Source organism: Rana temporaria, chromosome 10 (genome assembly GCF_905171775.1).
Source record: "Rana temporaria chromosome 10, aRanTem1.1, whole genome shotgun sequence".
NCBI lineage: Eukaryota > Metazoa > Chordata > Amphibia > Anura > Ranidae > Rana > Rana temporaria.
The window spans coordinates 135,995,715-136,015,720 of NC_053498.1; the positions used below are offsets into that span (position 1 = coordinate 135,995,715).

Below are 20,006 nucleotides of genomic sequence, written 5' to 3' on the forward strand. Positions count from 1 at the left end.
GACATTTTCAGAGCTCAAGAAATTAAATAGGCCGTCAGTACATTAGGACTGATCAATTTTCAGACATATATCCCATAGTTTGTGGACTAAAACTTTCCTACAGACTAAATATTATACACCGATTTGGGTTATTCTCACCAAAGAAATGTAGCAGAATACATTTTGGGATAATTTTTTTTACAAAATTTTAAAACAAAAACGAAGAAAAACGTTTGTTTTCCAAAATGTTCAGTCTTTTTTAGTTTATTTAGTAAAAAAAATAAATAAAAAAACCCAGGGGTGATTAAATACCACCAAAAGAAGATTTATAGTTTGAATGAAAATTGCAACATTGAACCCATAGTCTTGCTATGCCTCATGGGACTTGTAGTTCTGCAACAGCTGGAGGTCCGCTAATTGCATATCCCTGGTCTATGGCCTCATGCCCACCATGATGTTTTTGAGCTGTAGATGGCTGAGCTGTTTTTAAGCTGCAAAAAAAAACAGGACCAGTGCATTCTGAAGCTCTAGCCTTAGAGCTGTAAAAACACCAGACGTTAAAAAACGCTCAAAAACGCCCAAAAACGCAAAAAAAAAAAAATGGACAGGCGTTTTTAAGCTGTAAAAAAGGCTAAACAAAGTGGCTGTAAAAACGTCCATGGAAATGAAGCCTAAAACTTTATTTTTTCTGCCAGTAAATCCCTTATACAGCCCACTTTGTTTCTTGTCTGGTCATTAGCCTAGGATTTTGACATCATGCACAGCTCTCTCTCTCACTCTCGTGTGAGTTTTCCAGGAAGGGAGGGGGGGGGCGAGTCATAAGAGGGCCAATGAAAGCTGCAGTGCTGGAGGCGTGCCTGTGTGTGTGTGTCTGTGTAAATCCAGGAAGTGAACAGGCAGCAGCTTCAGCTGCCCACAGTTAAAATGGCTGCAGCATATTTGGAGGGAGATTTCTGCAACATATTTGGCTAGTACAGAATCACTGTATATATAAAATAGTATGTAAAGTGGTTGGAGGGAAGCTTCAGAATGGCAAAGATGTTTTTATTACAAATGATGTGAGCAGACTGCAGTTCCTCTAATTATTTGACGCATCCAAAAAAAAAAAACCCGGGTCCGTTTCTGTAAGCCCCACTGCTAGCATCTTGCAGTGTATTGGAAGACATAGCAGTGGCTGTAATCCGGCTCAGACTATTCCCATATCTTGACACATGTGCGCACACCTGAGGAGTCTGAAGTCAAAACCTCCCATTACACTAAAGGGCTGTCACTCCAGTCCCCTTATTAATATTCCGAGGTTGGGATCCTTTCCGTAAAAACATAATTAATTGAGGCCGCAGCGACAGTAAACAAGCAATTTTAAATTAAACCGAAATGACGGCGTCTTCATTTGCAAATGTGAACAGATTTTGTGAGCAGATAAATGAAGTCACCACGTCTATGAGGGTGTGTGAGGAGGAGGGGGGCGCGCCTGGTGTGTGCGCGAAGCTGCGATGGAGTCGTTAATCGTTACCTGTCTGCGTGACGTTGCCACTCATCTCCAAGACGCTGGACTCGATGCGCTGCAGCTGCTTGCGGCTCTCCTTGCTGCCGATGATTAGCGGAAGCAGGTATCTCTGGAAGGAGGCAATGACAGCAATATGAATATGTAAATTGAAGCAGAAGAATTGAATAAAAAATAAAAAAGGCAGGGTATTGTTTTTAAAACAAAATCAGCGTTCAAAATACCAGCAACAGAAAACTGAAAACGTTTCATCTTTTGATAAAAAAAAAAAAAACAAGAACCTCAATTTACTTCTAGATTATCCCATGGAACCAGATTCCAGAGAGCTCCTCACATATGCAGTGGCTGGGTCTGCTTCCTGAATCTGTGCTCTACAGATTTCTATCTATCCACCTGCTGCATCACCAATAAGATTCATTTCAAGGGAGGTTTAAAAGGGGGTTGTAAACCCTCGTGGTTTTTCACCTTAACCACTTCGGCCCCGGACCAATATGCAGGTAAAGGACCTGGCCCCTTTTTGCGATTCGGCACTGCATCGCTTTAACTGACAATTGCGCGGTCGTGCGACGTGGCTACCAAACAAAATTGGCGTCATTTTTTTCCCACAAATAGAGCTTTCTTTTGGAGGTATTTGATCACCTCTGTGTTTTTTATTTTTTGCGCTATAAACAAAAATAGAGTGACAATTTTGAAAAAAAATCAAGATTTTTTACTTTTTGCTATAATAAATATCTCCAAAAAAGATATAAAAAAATACTTTTTTTCCCCCTCAGTTTAGGCCGATACGTATTCTTCTACATAATTTTGGTAAAAAAAAAAAAAAAAAATAGAAAAAAGCGTTTATTGATTGGTTTGCGCAAAAGTTATAGGCCCGGATTCACATACATTGGCGCATATTTATGCCGGCGTAGCGTATCTAATATATGCTACGCCGACGTAGCGCAGAGGCAAGCACCGAATTCACAAAGCACTTGCCTCCCAAACTGCGTTGGGTTCCCTCGGCGTAAGCCAGCGTAGGTGGAAGTGGGCGTGAGCCATGCTAATGAGGCGTGACCCCATGCAAATGATGGGCCGAGTGCCATAAAGATACGAATAATGAACGGTGCATGCGCCGTCCCGTAGACGCATCCCAGTGCGCATGCTCAGAATCATGTCGGAACTACTCCCTAAGATACGCCGGATCACTGCCTACGACGTGAACGTAACCTACGCCCAGCCCTATTCACGTACTACGTAAACAACGTAAAATACGACAGCTGTGTTCCCTGGTCCATACCTTAGAAATGAGTTTCGCCTCACATATGGGGAATAACTTTACGGCGGACGTACGACTTACGCAAACCGCGTATATTATGCGCCGGGAGCAAGTACGTTCGTGAATCGGCGTATCTCCCTCATTTGCATAAGTGCATAGAAAATCAATGGGAGCGGCAAATGCTCCCAGCGTAAATATGTGCCCACGATACGAAGGCGTAGGCAAGTTACGTCGGTCGGATGAAGCCTATTTTCAGACGTATCTAGTTTTGTGGGCACGGCACACAGATATGACGGCGCATATTTGCACTTCTCGACATACGTCGGCGTAAGTGCTTTGTGAATCCGGGCCATAGCTTTTACAAAATAGGGAATAGTTTTATGGCATTTTTATCAATCTTTTTTTTTTTTTTACTACTACTAATGGCGGCGATCAGCCATTTTTTTCATGACTGCGACATTATGGCGGACACATCGGACACTTTTGACACAATTTTGGGACCCTTGTTATTTTCACAGCGAAAAGTGCTATAAAAATGCACTGATGGCTGTGAAAATGACACTGGCAGTAAAGGGGTTAACCCGGAGGGGGCGCTGTAGGGGTTAAGTGTGTACTAAGGGAGTGTTCTTACTGTGGGGGGTCGTGGCTGTGTGTGTGATGTTACTGATCGTCGTTCCCTAACACAGGGAACAGACGATCACTGACATCCACACTAGGAAGAACGGGTTTGTTTTGTCTCCCCGTTCTTCCTCTCTGCGACCCGATCGCGGGACACCGGCGGCGATCGGGTCCGGGGGTCCCGCGGACACGGTCACAGAGGACAGCTCGTGACCCACGGCTGGGCATCTTAAAGGGGAGGTACCTGTACATCCATGTGCCCAGTCATGCCATTCTGCCGACGTAAATAGTCGTGCGCGGTACTTAACCAGTTAATGCATTCTATATCCACATGGGAGTCCAGCACTGGGCTTGCACGGTTTTATGCGGTATATTCTCAGGTCTGGCAAGTGCCTTGTAACTGAACAGTGCATTTAGGTTTCCAAACAATCCTTACTTTTAACAGTTTTCCAAAATTGTTTGATAAGATGCAGTAAACAGTTTTAATAATAATGTATTGGTTTTAATTAATGTTAATTCATTTTTATTGTATGCAGTCACAATAACTTGGTATTAAGCCACGCTCGCTTGATGCCAAACCTCAACTGATGACTCTTATTTAGAAAATGACTTTGGGAGCAGCAGCATCATAAATAGAACCAAATTCTAGAAGACTCAAAGTGGCCAGTCACACAATGTTCCCGATTCACATACGCTACTGTGGAAAAGTCTTAGGCATGTGGGGAAAAAAAGCTGAAAACGAAGAATGCTTTCAGAAATAGAAGCGTTAATAGTTTATTTTCATCAATTAACAAAACGGAAAGTAAATGAACAGAAGACAAATCCAAACCAAATCAATATTTGGGGTGACCACCCTTTGCCTTCAAACCAGCATCAATTCTTCTAGGTAGACTCACACACAGTTTTTGAAGGAACTTGGCAAGTAGGTTGTTCCAAACATCTTGGAGAACCAACCACAGATCTTCTGTGGATTTAGGCTGCCTCAAATCCTTCTGTCTCTGCATGTAATCCCAGACAGATGTTGAGATCAGGGCTCTGTGGGGGTCAAACCATCACTTTCAGGACTCCTTGTTCTTCTTTGCACTGAAGATGGTCCTTAAAGCGGGGGTTCACCCAAAAATAAACTTTCTGACATTAGCTACATCCCTCCAGCATACTGCTAACATCTGCAGTATGCTGTTTTTTTTTTGTACTCATCGTTATACAAGCCCTTGTTATCCCGCTCCGAGCGGGCGATTACTTCCGGGTATAGGCGTTCCTAAGCGAAGAGGAGTTGATTGACGGGCTGCTAAAGCGCGCCACGCCTTCCGAAAATACCCGAAGTCACACTCGGGTGTTTACGGCGCCTGCGTGTTTAAGGCGCCCGACTGTCACTTCGGGTATTTCCGGAAGGCGTGACGCGCCTTAGCAGCTGTCAATCAACTCCTCTTCGTTTAGAAACGCCCATTCCCCGCTCGGAGCCGGATAACAAGGGCTCATATAACGATAAGTACAAAAAAAAACAGCATACTGCAGATGTTAGCAGTATGCTGGAGCTAATGTCAAAAAGTGGATTTTTGGGTGAACCTCCGCTTTAATGACATTGACTGCATGTTTACTGCAGAATAAATTTGGGGCCAAATCACACGCCTCCCTGATTGCATGCCATCAAGGAGAAGTATCTGCCTGTATTTCTCAGCATTGAGGACACCACTCATCCCGACCAACTCCATTTGCAGAAATGCAGCCTTAAACTTGCAAGGAACCTCCACCATGCTTCACTGCAGACACTCATTATTGTACCACTTCCCAGCCCCAAACTGCCTCCTGCTACAGACAAATATTTCACATATTGACAGATCAGTCCAGAGCACCTGCTGCCATTTTTCTCTACCTCAGTTCCTACGGTTTCATGTTCATAGTTGAGTCGCTTAGCCTTGCTTACACGTCGAAGGTATGTTTTTTTTACCACAATTCTTCCATGAAGACCACTTCTGTTTAGACGTCTCCGGACAGTAGATGGTGGTACCTGGGTCCCGCTGGTTTCCCCCAGTTCTGTACTGATGACTTTGCTGGACACCTCCGATGTCCAAGGAGTAAAGATGATGTGTCTCGTCTGCTGCATTAAGTTTCTTTGGCCGTTTCTTTGTGCTTCTTCAAAAGAGCTTGAACAGCGCATCTTGAAACCCAAGTCTGCTTTGAAATCTTTGCTTGTGAGAGGCCTTGGTGATGCAGTCTAACTACCTTGTGTCTTGTTAATGTGTTCAGTGTTGCCATGGTATATATGACCCATGACATGACATGAAACAGTCTTCCATAACTTCCCCTTACTTGCGGACTTTGGGCCAGATCCACAAATAAGTTACGTCGGCGTATCTATTCATACGCCGCGTAACCTCTAGGATGCCCTGAGGTATCTTTGTTTTGTATCCACAAAACAAGATGCGCCTGATTGGGGGCTAGATCCGACTGACGTACGTCTTAGTACGCCGTCGGATCTAAGGTACATATTTCTGCTGGCCGCTAGGTGGCGCTTCCGTTGATTTCCGTGTAGAGTATGCAAATTAGCTAGATACGCCGATTCTCAGAACGTACGTCCGGCGCATTTTTTTGCGTCGTTTACGTAAGGCTTTTTTCGGCATAACGTTACCCCTGGGTCTATGAGGCGTACGCAATGTTAAGTATTGACGTCGGGACAGCGTCGAATTTTCCGTCGTTTGCGTAAAACGTTCGCGAATAGGGCTTTGCGTAAATTACGTTCACGTCGAAAGCATTGACTATTTGCGACGTGATTTCGAGCATGCGCACTGGGATACCCCCACGGACGACGCATGCGCCGTTAAAAAAAAACGTCATACACGTGGGGTCAAGTTGAATATAAAACACGCCCACATCTTTGTCATTTGAATCCTGCGCCCTTACGCCGACACATTTACGCTACGCCGCCGTAACTTTAGACGCAAGTGCTTTGTGAATACAGCACTTGCCTCTCAAAGTAGCGGCGGCGGCGTAGCGTAACTACGATACGCTACGCCTGCTTAAAATCACACCGATCTACGTGGATCTGGCCCTTTGTCTGTTCCCCACCCAGTTTTAAGCCTTCTAACACACCTGTTTCTGCTCCCGTTAATGACTGTTTCAACCTACATTTGAACTTGATGATCATTAGCACCCCGCTTGGTACAATTGGTTAATCATACATCGGACTCTAATATTACAAAATCCCTGACTTTGGGCAAGTGTAAGAATTGATGCTGGTTTGAAGGGTAGTCACACCAAATATTGATTTGATCTTTTTGCCGTTCGCTCACTTTGCATTTTGTAAATTGATATAAACAAATAAGTAAAATATAAAAAAAAAAAAATTAAAGCATTCTTACTCGACAGCATTTCTTTACACATGCCTAAAACTTTTGCACAGTACTGTATATTCTGCCATGGCTAGGAGAATACAGCCTTAAAAGAGAAGTATGTTTCTTTCCCCCTAGAATCATACTTACCTAGGTGCAGGGGTACCTACTTACCTCCGCTCTGCCCCTACCACCCCCCCCCCCCCAAGCTCACTGGAGTGCTGAGCTGTGGAGGGGTGGGGATCGGCCATCTCAGGCTCTCAGTGGCTCGCTGGGAGGCTAAGAGGGGCATCAGTCCAGGCGGCTGGCGGACATCGCGGCCGCCAGCCACATGCATCGGGTCTCCCTCTGAACTGTGACTGCTAAAGCCAGGAAGCAGGCAGACTATCAAAAACCACGATGTGTAAAAATAAAAAAATAAAAATGTATTTATATATTTTTTTGTCAATTCTTCACAATAAAACTACATGCAGGGTATTTATTAAAACACCATATATAAAAAAAAGTGTTCTATGTCTTTAAAAAAAAATAGAAAAATTATATAGGTAGTCAGCGATATTGTCAAATATCACCAAAAGAAAGCTCTATTTGTGGGAAAAAAAGGACATCAATTTTATTTGGGTAGCGGAGCTGGCGGGCATCAGTATGCTGCCCCCCTAAAAGTGCTGCCTGGTACCCATGGTACCACCCGGTCCCATCATAGGGCCGGCCCTGATCACGTGATCACTGTGATTGGCTGCCACAGAGGTCACATGATCAGTATGTCAGCTTCCGATTGTTAGTGGGGACTGAAAGTTAAATATCACACTTCCAGATTTCCCAGAAACTTTTCATAACAACATGCCTACCCCCACCCCCCCCCCACCCCGGCCATTCCATTTGTAGCATGTCATTTTCCTCAAAACAACAGGTACTCTTTAATCTGTCAATTTCATTTAACTTGATGTAGGAAATCATAAGAAAACCTGTGATTATTCTCATGAGAACTAAAAGAAGTAGAGTAATATTATACATGATTAATCACATATTTTGGGTGTAGCTTCCATAATGATTACACAATTACCGAGATAAACAATAGCTGTTTTGACAAACTATGTTATATCAGCACTGCGACACACCGTGGCGGAGAGGTCAGGTATTAGCTTTTATGATCAGGACCCCCTCCCCCCCCCCTCCCAATGAATTATCAATGCTGTATTGATTGCCCAATGATACAATACTATATTATTGGACAGCCATGATAATAATCACTAAACATAACATAGTGGTGACCGCCATGTCTTTCTCTTGAGGGATTTGTATAGGCATGACCAAACGTTCTCCTCGGACCTCCCTCTCCTCTTCTAGAGTATGTTCCTGCAGCGAGGACCAGCTTTTATTACTTCCAGTGACATCAACACCTTGATCAGGGGGTCTCAAACTGGCAACCCTCCAGTCGTTCTCCATATGCATACATTGGTTTTCTTTCCAGCAAAACAATACTGCTTCCTTGACATCCATAAGCCTGCCCAACCACTGTTTGTAGAGAAGGGACTCTCGGGAGATGTAGTTCTGGAGAGGGGCATACCTACATCAGTAAAAATAACCCCCCCCCCCCATCAGCTGCTCCTGCAAGAGCATCTAGGTCAGGGCTCTCAAACTGGAGGCCCTCCAGCTGTTGTGAAACTACAAGTCCCATGAGGCTTTGCAAGGCTGACCATTTACAAGCATGACTCCCAAAGGCAGGGGCATGATGGGACTTGTAGTTTCACAACAGCTGGAGGGCCTCCAGTTTGAGAGCCCTGACTTAGATGCTCTTGCAGGAGCAGCTGATGGGGGGGGGGTTATTTTTTACTGATGTAGGTATGCCCGCGCTTTTTTTTTTACGTCGTTTGTGTTCGCGGGCGGTCGTTAGTTTCTGAATCGGCGTAAATGCTCATTAGCATATTCGACGCGTAAAAGACACGGAAGCGCCACCTAGCGGCCGGCCTGGAATTGCAGCCCAAGATCCGACGGTGTAAGTCACTTACACCTGTCGGATCTTAGGCATGTCTATGCGTAACTGATTCTATGAATCAGGCGCATAGATACGACCGGCCGGCCTTAGAGATACGACGGCGTATCAGGAGATACGCCGTCGTATCTCCTATCTGAATCTGGCCCAGTATTTTCATTTGAGTCCATCTGATCTTCCCCCACAGCTACTACCCTTTGTTCCACTTGACCCTCCCTTCTATATTGTAAGCTCTAACAAGCAGGGCCCTCTGATCTCTCCTGTATTGAATTGTATTGTGACTGTACTATCTTCCCTGATGTAAAGCGCTGCGCAAACTGTTGGTGCTATATAAACCTTGTATAATAATAAAATATTTTGTTTTAGACTGAAGAACCACTTTAAATGGAAGAGGACAGCTAAAGCTTGTTTGGCTGTACTTCTCCTGTGGATCACAGGAGTGCAATTTATTCTGCACTCCTGTGACCCATTTTTAGCTGACAGCGGGCTGAAGTCAGCTGTCGGCTGATAACACAGCCGGTCCAGGCTCAAGAGGGATCGCGACCATATGCTGGGGATCTGCCCACATGCCTGGACCGCCACCCAGCTCAGCATCTCAGTGAGGCGCTGAGAGTCAGAGTGGGCTGCTCCCGCCCCCTCTAAGGCCCAGTGCTCCAGGACAGTGAAAGCTCAGATATAGGCAGCTGTCTTACATTTATTAGAGATACTGGAGATGGACAATTTCTATATATGGGGGCACCTGTGAGAGCAAGGCCCTAGTCTATACTACTGCTTTAAAGTGAAGCTGTCACAAGCTTAAAGTGACTCATTCCCTTTGCTCATATAGGGCACAGTTAAAGATTCACTTAAAGTGGTAGTAAACCCTTCCATAAACCCAGTGAAGTGACAGGCCTCAGGCGATACAGGGAGATTTAATAAATCCATCTACGTAAGTTGTACCTGTTTATCTGCCTTCTTCTCTTCATATGTTCAAGGTCCAGAATTTATACAGCTTGTCTGAGCGTTCAGAAAAAAAGGGGGTGGAGAGCTGAAGTAACACTCTGCAGAGCTCAGTAAGGAGAGGTCTGAGAGCTGATTGGAGGGAAGGGACATACCCCCTTTTACATGGCACACAGGAAGAGAGCCGAGGCTGTCAAACAGCTGGAGGTCCCTCCTCTGCCACCATTTTTCTCTTGGTGTCAGGAAAATTTGTCAGAAGTGATTCATGCTGATAGTAGAGGAATGAGGCAGCAGACAGAAATGACACTAAGAGCTCTTAATTGAGACAAATACACACTATAGAGCAGGGGTGCCCAACCTTTTGAAGAGTGAGGGCCACTTAAGCAACTTGGTAACCAGTCGTGGGCCACAATGAGCGGATCGCGCGGATGACAGGTCACAGCTATTCTATAGGCCCTATGATCTGATCTGCCCAGCTGGAAGAAGGGGACAAATTCCCTTCTGTTTTTTTTTGCGTATTGGAGATAGATGGGCATAAGCTGTCAAAAGTCTTTTTACATCTGCCGTTCTATAGAGGTGAATTGAGGATCCGATTGGGTCGGGCCGATCGTGTGAAAAGGGCCCAAGACTGTTTTCACACTGATGTGCCGAGTTTGCCCACACCGCGGGTGCAGCGTACTACACCCGTGTCTATCCTGCGGGTTAGGTGAACTTTGCCATAGACTCCTTCTGTGGCAAAAGCCGGCGCTCTAAAGGAAGCATTGGCTTATGGGGCTCTGCTTTGCAGACGCTTTCTTCCTCTACCACCAGCTTCATTCACAACACTAATGCTGTGGTATGGATGGTCGGGAACCTGCGATCTGGGCTTGCCAACCCCCATTCCAGAGCTGGAGGTCGCGGGCCACATCAGAGGGCTCCGCGGGCCACTGGTTGGCCACCCCTGCTATAGAGGGATATGCATTGTTCATATTTTACATCTGAGGTTTACAACCACTTTAACTTCTCCACAAACCAGCAACATATACTCATCATTCTGTAGTCTTTGTGGCCTCAACTGGTCATGCAAGTGTGGAGGAAAAGCCCAGTGTAAACTGCAGACTGACTGGTTAGCGCTTATACAGGGTTATGGACTCCTTTCCTAGCCCCATGTAAAAGTGCTGGGCCTATCACAATGCACATTCATTCTGGCGGAACAGAGCAGTTGAGGGGGTGATGGGAAAGGTAAGTAGGATTTGGGCTATAAAGAGAACCTGTTATGATACCATGAATCAGGCAAGTGGCTTAGTTCAGAAATTTGAAAGGTCTACCAGCACTTACCTTGTACAGTTGGTGGAAGCCAAATGCAATCCCAGCTAAAATAACTGCCAGGGCTCCATATTCTCTCCAGCGTGAGCCAGGCGGACCTGTATGAAGGAAATATGGACAGATATGTGAAACTGTATTTTAAGGACCATATATCATAAAGACCATTCTGCTGCTAGAGAAAGTGGAGTCAACAGTATTGAACACAATGCATGTTAAGGTTGGCCTCCCCCCCCCCCGCCAACATGCTGAAGAAACAGATCTACACAGCTCCTGCACACCTTCTCCACGAAAGTGGGGGGGGGGGGGTTCTGTCTGATTAGGAAATCAATGGGAGTAAAAATCAATGGGAGTAAAAAATGCCCCATTGTGGGCTTCAGCGGGAGGAATGGTGCCCGATTCTGGGCATCAGCGGGAGTAGAAGTGCCCCATTCTGGGCGTCAGCGGGAGTAGTAGTGCCCCATTCTGGGTGTCAGCGGGAGTAGTAGTGCCCCATTCTGGGCGTCAGCGGGAGGAGTAGTGCCCCATTCTGGGCGTCAGTGGGAGGAGTAGTGCCCCATTCTGGGCGTCAGCGGGAGGAATTGTTACATAGTAGTCCATCAAGTCCAACCTATGTGTGTGATTATATGTCAGTATTACCTTGTATATCCCTGTATGTTGTTGTCATTCAGGTGCTTATCTAATGGTTTCTTGAAACCCCCACTGAGACCACCACCTGTGGAAGGGAATTCCACATCCTTGCTGCTCTTACAGTAAAGAACCCTCTACGTAGTTTAAGGTTCTTCTAATCTTAATGAGTGGCTGCGTGTCTTGTTAAACTCCCTTCCGCGAAAAAGTTTTATCCCTATTGTGGGGTCACCAGTCCGGTATTTGTAAATTGAAATCATATCCCCTCTCAAGTGTATCTTCTCCAGAGAGAATAAATTCAGTGCTCGCAACCTTTCTTCATAACTAGTATCCTCCAGACTCTTTATTAGCTTTGTTGCACTTCTTTGTACTCGCTCCATTTCCAGTACATCCTTCCTGAGGACTGGAGCCCAGAACTGGACGGTATACTCCAGATGCGGCTGGACCAGAGTCTTGCAGAGTGGAAGAATTATCATTTTATCTCTGGAGATGATCCCCTTTTTAATGCCAATATTCTGTTTGCTTTGTAAGCAGCAGCTTGGTATTGCATGCCATTGCTGAGCCTGTCATCTACTAGGACCCCCAACTCCTTTCCCATCATAGATTCCCCCAGAGTTTACCCCCCAGTGTATAAATTGCATTCATATTTTTGCCACGCAAATGCATTATTTGAATTTTTTCTACATTGAACCTCATTTGACATGTAGTTGCCCACCCCATTCATTTGTTAAGATCTTTTTGCAAGGTTTCCACATCCTGCGGAGAAGTTATTGCCCAGCTTAGCTTAGTATTGTCTGCAAATAGAGATTGAACCGTTTACCCCCATCCTCCAGATCATTTATGAATAAATTAAATAGGATTGGTCCCAGCACAGGACCCTGGGGGACCCCACTACCCACCCTTGACCATTCCGAGTACTCCCCATTTATCACCACCCTCTTAACTCGCTCTTGTAGCCAGTTTTCAATCCATGTACTCACTCTATGGTCCATGCCAACAGACCTTACTTTCTACAGTAAACGTTTATGGGGAACTGTGCCAAATGCTTTTGCAAAATCCAGATACACCACGTCTACGGGCCTTCCTTTATCTAGATGGCAACTCACCTCCTCATAGAAGGTTAATAGATTGGTTTGGCAAAAACAATTCTTCATGAATCCAAGCTGATTACTGCGAATGATACCATTCTCATTACTAAAACCTTGTATATAAGTCCCTTATCATCCCCTCCATGAGCTTGCATACTATTGATGTTAGGCCAACTGGTCTGTAATTCCCAGGGATGTATTTTGGGCCCCTTTTAAATATTGATGCTACATTGGCATTGGTGCCCCATTGTGGGCGTCAACGGGAGGAATGGTGCCCCGTTGTGGGCGTCAGCGGGAGGAATGGTGCCCCGTTGTGGGCGTCAGCGGGAGGAATGGTGCCCCGTTGTGGGCGTCAGCGGGAGGAATGGTGCCCCACCGTTGGAGTTAGTGGAAGTAATAGTGCCCCAAGGGCTGGATAAAGACAGGCAATGGGCCACATCCGGGCCCCTGGGCCACAGTTAGGAGACCACTGCCTTAGATGATTTCACGCTGCAGAGAGACAATTTTAGGTCTACTGAACGCCAGTGCACAGACACAAAATGTAATTCTTTCATGGTAATGCTTAGGAATAATTGACATTTTATAGATAGCAAATCTTTACTTTTTGAATTCACAGGCAGTTTAAAAGAGGTCTTATGCGTGGTGGTGTAACCCTAACTGTAGAAAAACGCATCGGATCAGTCCCATCTATTATCCACAGAAGATATCAGTTGTCTTTCAAACCCCCCCCCTCCCTCTTGGCCCGCTTTTCTCTCTCTCTCTTACCCTGGCTCTCCCTGCCTCATTCTTATGTTCGTTTTTCTTTTTTAATTTTGCCACAAGACAGACTTGTGTCACTTAATGTAAAACGAGTGAGATGGCATTTCGGCTCTGAGGCTTTATAGACTTGCTGAACTTTTGTGAAAGATCATCCCAGTCCCGTTTCATTAATAATGAAAGGGAGGGGGCAATAAAAATCGCTCACTTCCAGGAGATGCCATAGACTCCGAAGCTTGGGGTTACACTCTTCGTGCTGGCATTAATATTTTCCCCTTAACCCCTTAGATATCAGCAGGGGCTGCAAATGTTCATCTTCTGGGCCTTTACGGGTCTCACGGTATTTACATTTATCAAAACACAAAAAAAAAGGGTGGTTAATTTTCCCCCCTTTAAATGTAAGTTTAACAAAAATGTATAATTTAGTTTGGAGTTCATTCCAGTAGGGGGTATCTGACCTCTGAACCCACATTTTCAGCACCCTTATATACCCATGGGAGTGATATAAAACCCACTTATGGTCAAGCTTTTATTGTTTGTAGTTTTACTTACAGCAAAGGGTTAGAAACAGTTGGGATTTTTTGCTGCCTCTTACTTCCAGCTCATAGGCAACTAAACGATATCGGAGCACCACAAACCAAAGACGCTATTTAATTAACCTATGGTATTCAAAGCAAACTCCCCCATCCATGTCTCCATGCTTTATTTTGCTGAGAATCACTTTAAGGCCCCGTACACACCATCGGATCTATCCGCTGAAAACGGTCCGCCGGACCGTTTTCAGCGGACAGATCAGCTGCGTCCGGCTTCCGGATTTCTGTCTGATGGTTGTACACACCATCAGACAGAAATCCGCACGTAAACAATACGCGGGGCGTGGCCGCGCCGTCGCCGCAGCGACGTGGGCGGCCTTAAAGTTTAAAGCTTCCACGCATGCGTCGATTCAGTACGACGCATGCGTGGGGATGGCGGTCGGTCGGACGTGTCCGGTGAGTCTGTACAGACGACCGAACACGTCCGACGGATAGATTTCCAGCGGACAGATTGGTTAGCATGCTAACCAATTTTGGTCCACTGAAAACTGTCCGATCCGCCGGACAATTGTCCGCTCGGGCCTACACACGACCGGATCGGTCCGCTGGAACTGGTCTGTCGGACCAGTTTCAGCGGATAGATCCAATCGTGTGTACGGGGCCTTAAAAACCATCTTGAGTAAGGGTAGATGATCAATGCAGCATTTACTTCCTGGAATACATCTGCCCTTAAAGCGGGGGTTCACCCAAAAAAAAAAAAAATGTTAACATTAGATTCAGCCGAGTTTTCAGAATGACAATCGGCATTTTTTTTTTATTCTATCCCCGTACATACCGTATTTTCACCGCCGCTTCCGGGTAGGTCTTCTGCGGGACTGGACGTTCATAATTGATTGACAGGCTTCCGACCATCGCATACTGCGCGTCACGAGTTGCCCAAAGAAGCCGAACGTCGGTGCGCAGGCGCAGTATAGAGCCGACTCGCATTCCGGCTTCTTTCGGCAACTCGTGACGCGCTGTATGCGACAGTCGGAAGCCTGTCAATCAATTAGGAAAGCCCAGTCCCGCAGAAGACATACCCGGAAGCGGCGATGAAAATACGGTATGTACGGGGATAGAATAAAAAAAAAACAGCCGATTGTCATTCTGACAACTCGGCTGAATCTAATGTTAACATTTTTTTTTTGGGTGAACCCCTGCTTTAACTCAGGCATGCAGACAGGAGGGTGTGCTTAGCTGAGAAAGACCCTCCCCTCTCTTTTAGGTGAAATAAAAAAAATGCATGAAGACTCCTGGGATGTAGGACATCGCTCGGGAAGAGAAAGGCTGCATCTCTAGGGAGAGCCGACCGCGTGTTTCAGAGGCGGCGATCCCCCAGCCCTTTCGGCAGCTATGACAGAGCGGAGTAAGGAGGTAACGCTGTTCCACAGGAGCGCTGGCAGACACTGAGCACAGTGCAGGGGAAGCATGGTAATGTTGAACACCAGGTATGTTATAATTACACATTTTAGTGGTAAAAAACAGGCAAGGCAAAAAGTGAACTGTATAAGTTCCTTAGGATCTTCTTTGACTTGCCATTCCTGCCGCAGGATACTGCTGGAAAAAACACAGCCAGATCCAATCTTCACCCATCACGGCGGGCCAGGTCATGACGGACCTTCAAGGACCGGGTCCCCCTTGCATACTGGGGTCCACTTCCTTGTGGTAGGGTTGCACCAATACTTTTTTTTTTACCGGCGAGTACGAGTACCGAAACTTTCTGTCAAGTGCTCGTCGATGCAGAGTACCGATACCTTTGCGGTGTGATCCGAGCACAAAACTAAATAAATGGCCTCAAACCACACGGCATGCGGTTTCCCGCACCGCTTCTGAAGTCACTAGAACATGCCTGGGTTCACACAGGAGTGGTGCGGGAAACCGCATGAAATTGGGACAGAAATCGCACCACATTCTTATTCAAATCGCATGCGGTTCTTTGCAGTGCGGTTTGAAACGATTCATTTTGTGTAGGCTTAAATCGCACCGCAAAGGTATCGGTTTCGGGTATAGGAGCATTTGCACAAGTACTCTGTATCGGCACTGATACCGGTATCGGTGCAACCCTAGGGCCAGATTCACAGAAGAAGTACGCCGGAGTATCTACTGATACTCCGGCGTACTTTCAAATTTGCCGCGTCGTATCTTTAGTTTGAATCCTCAAACCAAGATACGACGGCTTTTGGCTTCGATCCGACAGGCGTACGGCTTCGTACGCCTTCGGAACATAGGTGTAATACTTTGGCGCCCGCTGGGTGGAGTTTGCGTCGTTTTCCGCGTCGGGTATGCCAATTAGCTGTTTACGGCGATCCACGAAGGTACGCGCGTTCGTCGCATTCTCTTACGTCGTCGCTGGTCAGCTTTTCCCGGTGTATAGTTAAAGCTGCAATTTCTTGGCCTATCTTTAGACTTGCCATGTTAAAGTATGGCCGTCGTTCCCGCGTCGAATTTTAAATAATTTTTTTTTTTTGCGCAAGTCTGTGAATAGGAAAGGACGTAGCTCACGTCGACGTTCAAAAAATCACATCGGTGCGATTTAATTTCGCGCAAAGCACGGCGGGAAATTTCAAAACGGAGCATGCGCAGTCGGTTCGGCGCGGGAACGCGCCTAATTTAAATGATCCACGCCCCATTTGAATTAGGCGGGCTTGCGCCGGAGGGATTTACGCTACGCCGCCGCAACTTTACAGGCAAGTGCTTTGTGAATCAAGCACTTGCCCGTAAAACTTGCGGCGGTGTAACGTAAATGCTATACGTTACGCCGCCGCAAATGTACATCAATCTGGCCCCTAGTTTCTAACTCTTTCCAACTCCACATTTATACTATATTATAGAAAATGCAACAGAAGAAGCGTGCATTCTTGCCTGGTGGAACAATATTCAAAATGTGTGAAAAAATACAAAAAAAATAAAAATGATTTTTTTTCCTCATTTTTTTTGCCAATTATAAAAATATATTTGGGATATTTTCAAAAACAAATCACCAAAAAACTCCCCATGTATGCTAAAAAAAAAGGTGTGAAAACCATTTTAGTATGCACAGCAGTTAAAGTGTTTACCAGCTCATACCAATGCTTAAAAATCTGGTCTGATCATGTTTTTTTATTAACCCCAGACATGAAAGAGTTAAGCAGATTACATGTCCCGTAAAATACAAAAAATAAATAAAAAATGCAAAAAAAGTCTTGTTTAAAATTTGCCTTTTAAAATAATAATAATAAAAAAAAAGGTCTTTAGAAAGAGAACTCCAACCAAGTACACCATGTAAATTATAATTCATATTATCTGCCTGCACTATTCCGGTTTTATGCAAAACAAACAAATAAAACGCAGGGAAGGTTGTGCAATAGTAGTAACCAAATATTTGGGAGCATGTTAAGATAAATAAGAATCCAGGAAGTCGGATTGTGCTGTTCTCCATTATCCACCCTCATGAACAGATACAGAACAAAACACTAGTTTTTCTTGCTAGGTAAATGGAGTGGCACACCCAAGGGTGTTGGTTCCATGGAAAAATGTCAAAAACAACTTAATTTAACCTCATCTTTGTGGCATTTTTTTGCTTTGAAATATCTGACAAAATAAAAAGGAGGGGGGTGGAAGAAAAAAAACAAAACAATAGTTCTTTTTTTTAATCGGAGTTTCCAGTTAAACCAGAGGTATAACCGACGTTGAGAAATCTGCTTAAAGCAACCCTTTGCCAGGGGATTAGAAAATGTCAAAAAGCAGTAACCTGGAAAAAAAAAACAACTTCATAATTATCGAAAAATGTGTAAAAACTTGGCTCTGTAGCAACTTGCTAGTCTAGTCTCAAAATACCGACCTAATCGTTCTCTTCGTTCCTCTCAAGACCTCCTGTTCTCTCGTCACCTCCTCGTTTGCTTGCCTCCAGGACTTTTCCAGAGCCTCTCCAATCCTATGGAACTCCTTACCCCAACCTGTCTGATCACCTCCTACTCTATTAGCTTTTAGACGATCCCAAAAAAAACCTACTCTTCAGAGAAGCCTTTCTTACCCACACCCAACAACTGTACTTTCATTTTCTCCATCAGTTCATCCCTACAGCTATTACCTTTTTGTATCACTTGACCCTCCCTTCTGGATTGTAAGTTCTAATGAGCAAGGCCCTCTGATTCCTCCTCTATTGTAAGGGCTCTTTCACATGGGCGGACCGCATGTCTGCTTTTTCATCTATCCTTGGACAGATAAAAAAGGGACATACATTGGTCCCTATGAGATCGCGGGTGTCAGCGGATGAACATCCGCTGACACCCAAACTCGCCCGGTTCGGCAATCCTCCGATTCTGCAGACGAAGGAAAACCCTATTTTTCTATCCGTCTGTGGGTCGGATCAACCAGGACAGACGGTCTATGTTCATCCGATTCCCCCATAGAGGAGAGCGGAGAAAAGACAGGGCGGTCTTTGCACAGTGTGCGGGGACCGTCCTGTCTTCCGCCGGCTCAGCGGGGATCAACGGAGCGATCCCCGCTGAGAAAGCTGAGGTTCCCCCGTGTGAAAGAGCCCTAACTTCACTGTCTGCCCTCACGTTGTAAAGCGCTGTGATAACTGTTGACACTATATAAAATTGTGTATTATAATAATAATAATAATAATAACTCCCGAAGCTCATCAGATTAGACCCCCAGGGCTGGTTGAATAGCGGGTCCTTGTCACTGTCGAGCACAATAGAAACATGGGGGTTGTTGGGAGGAACCACAGCAGTCAATGACACGCTCTTCCCCACCCCTGGAAGTGTGAAGATCGGCCCAGGAAACTTTCCTACAGACCAAAGTTTCTGAAAATCTGCAGCAGGACAGGCAAGTGTGAAATAATTAAAATTTGGTTAAATATTAAATCAAAAATGGGCCATAATTTCACAGTTTGAATTCATTTTATTGAAAGAAAACCAGCAATTTCAATATAAGCTATTGGAATTCTGCCGCTGGGTTAAATTGCAAGAATTGATCCCATCTCCTCGCTGAAACCACCATTTATGTCTCATAATAGCAGAAAAAGGAAAGGTGGATTTTTTTTTTTTTTTTTTTAGATATTAAAACTCAACATAATTAAAGGATAAGTTCACCCGTGTTTAGGGTGGAACATGTAACATGTTCCCAATGCTGCAGCCACCGCCTGCTTTTTACCAAAAATATGTAGCCGAATACATATTGGCCTTAATTGATAAAGAAATTTGATTTCTATATTTTTTTTATTGGATATGTTTTACAGCAGGTAGTAAAAAATATTTGTTTTTCTTTCTCAAAATTGTTGGTGTTTTTGCAAAGGTAATCAAATACCACCAAAAGAAAGCGCTATTTGTGTGTGTGTGGGGGGGGGGGGGAGGGAGTACAAAACATTTATTTGGGTAAAGTGTCGCACGATCGCGCAATTGTCAGTATGAATTAACAAAGTACTGCATTGCAAAAAATAGCCTGGGGTAAATCTTCCGGAACTGAAGTGGTTAAAAAATATTATTTTATTGCAATGAAAACGCTTTTAAAAAAAAATGATTTCAATTAAAGGGGTTGTAAAGGTAAGAAAAAAAATTCCCTCAATAGCTTCCTTTACCTTAGCCTCCTTCACTTACCTCATCCTTCCATTTTGCTTTAAATGTCCTTATTTCTTCTGAGAAATCCTCACTTCCTGTTCTTCTGTCTGTAACTACACACCGTAATGCAAGGCTTTCCTGGCAAACTGAGTCTCTTGTGTAACATCGCTGGATCGAGATGGGGCTTAGGTACGTTTTAGGGGGGCTGTGGAGGGCTGCTGCACACAGGTTTTTTTTTTTTTTATCTTAAAGGGGTTGTAAAGGATCATTTAATTTTTTTTTTTTTTAAAAACAAACATATGATACTTACCTCCACTTTGCAGTTCGTTTTGCACAGAGTGGCCCCGATCCTGTTGTTCTGGGGTCCCACGGCGCCTCCCCGCAATAGCTAACCCCCTTTTGGGAAGTCATCTCCCAAGGGGATTACCATGCGTGTGCACTCCTGTGTCACACAGTCGGCATCCATAGCCGCCGAGTGTATGACTCGGCCCCGCCCCC

The 20,006-nt window shown here is 45.0% G+C and overlaps 1 protein-coding gene across 1 annotated transcript in view; it reads right to left on the reverse strand.

Moving 5' to 3' along the window:
• The window catches only part of PEX14 (peroxisomal biogenesis factor 14), a 197,803-nt gene that overhangs the window by 24,340 nt on the left and 153,457 nt on the right, over window positions 1-20,006 (reverse strand). Inside the window, exons 5-6 of the mRNA XM_040326349.1 lie at window positions 10,935-11,020; window positions 1,493-1,595 (exon numbers count right to left, since the gene is read on the reverse strand). Of these exons, the coding sequence (XP_040182283.1) occupies window positions 1,493-1,595; window positions 10,935-11,020 (189 nt within the window). The remainder of the gene's footprint in view (window positions 1-1,492; window positions 1,596-10,934; window positions 11,021-20,006) is intronic.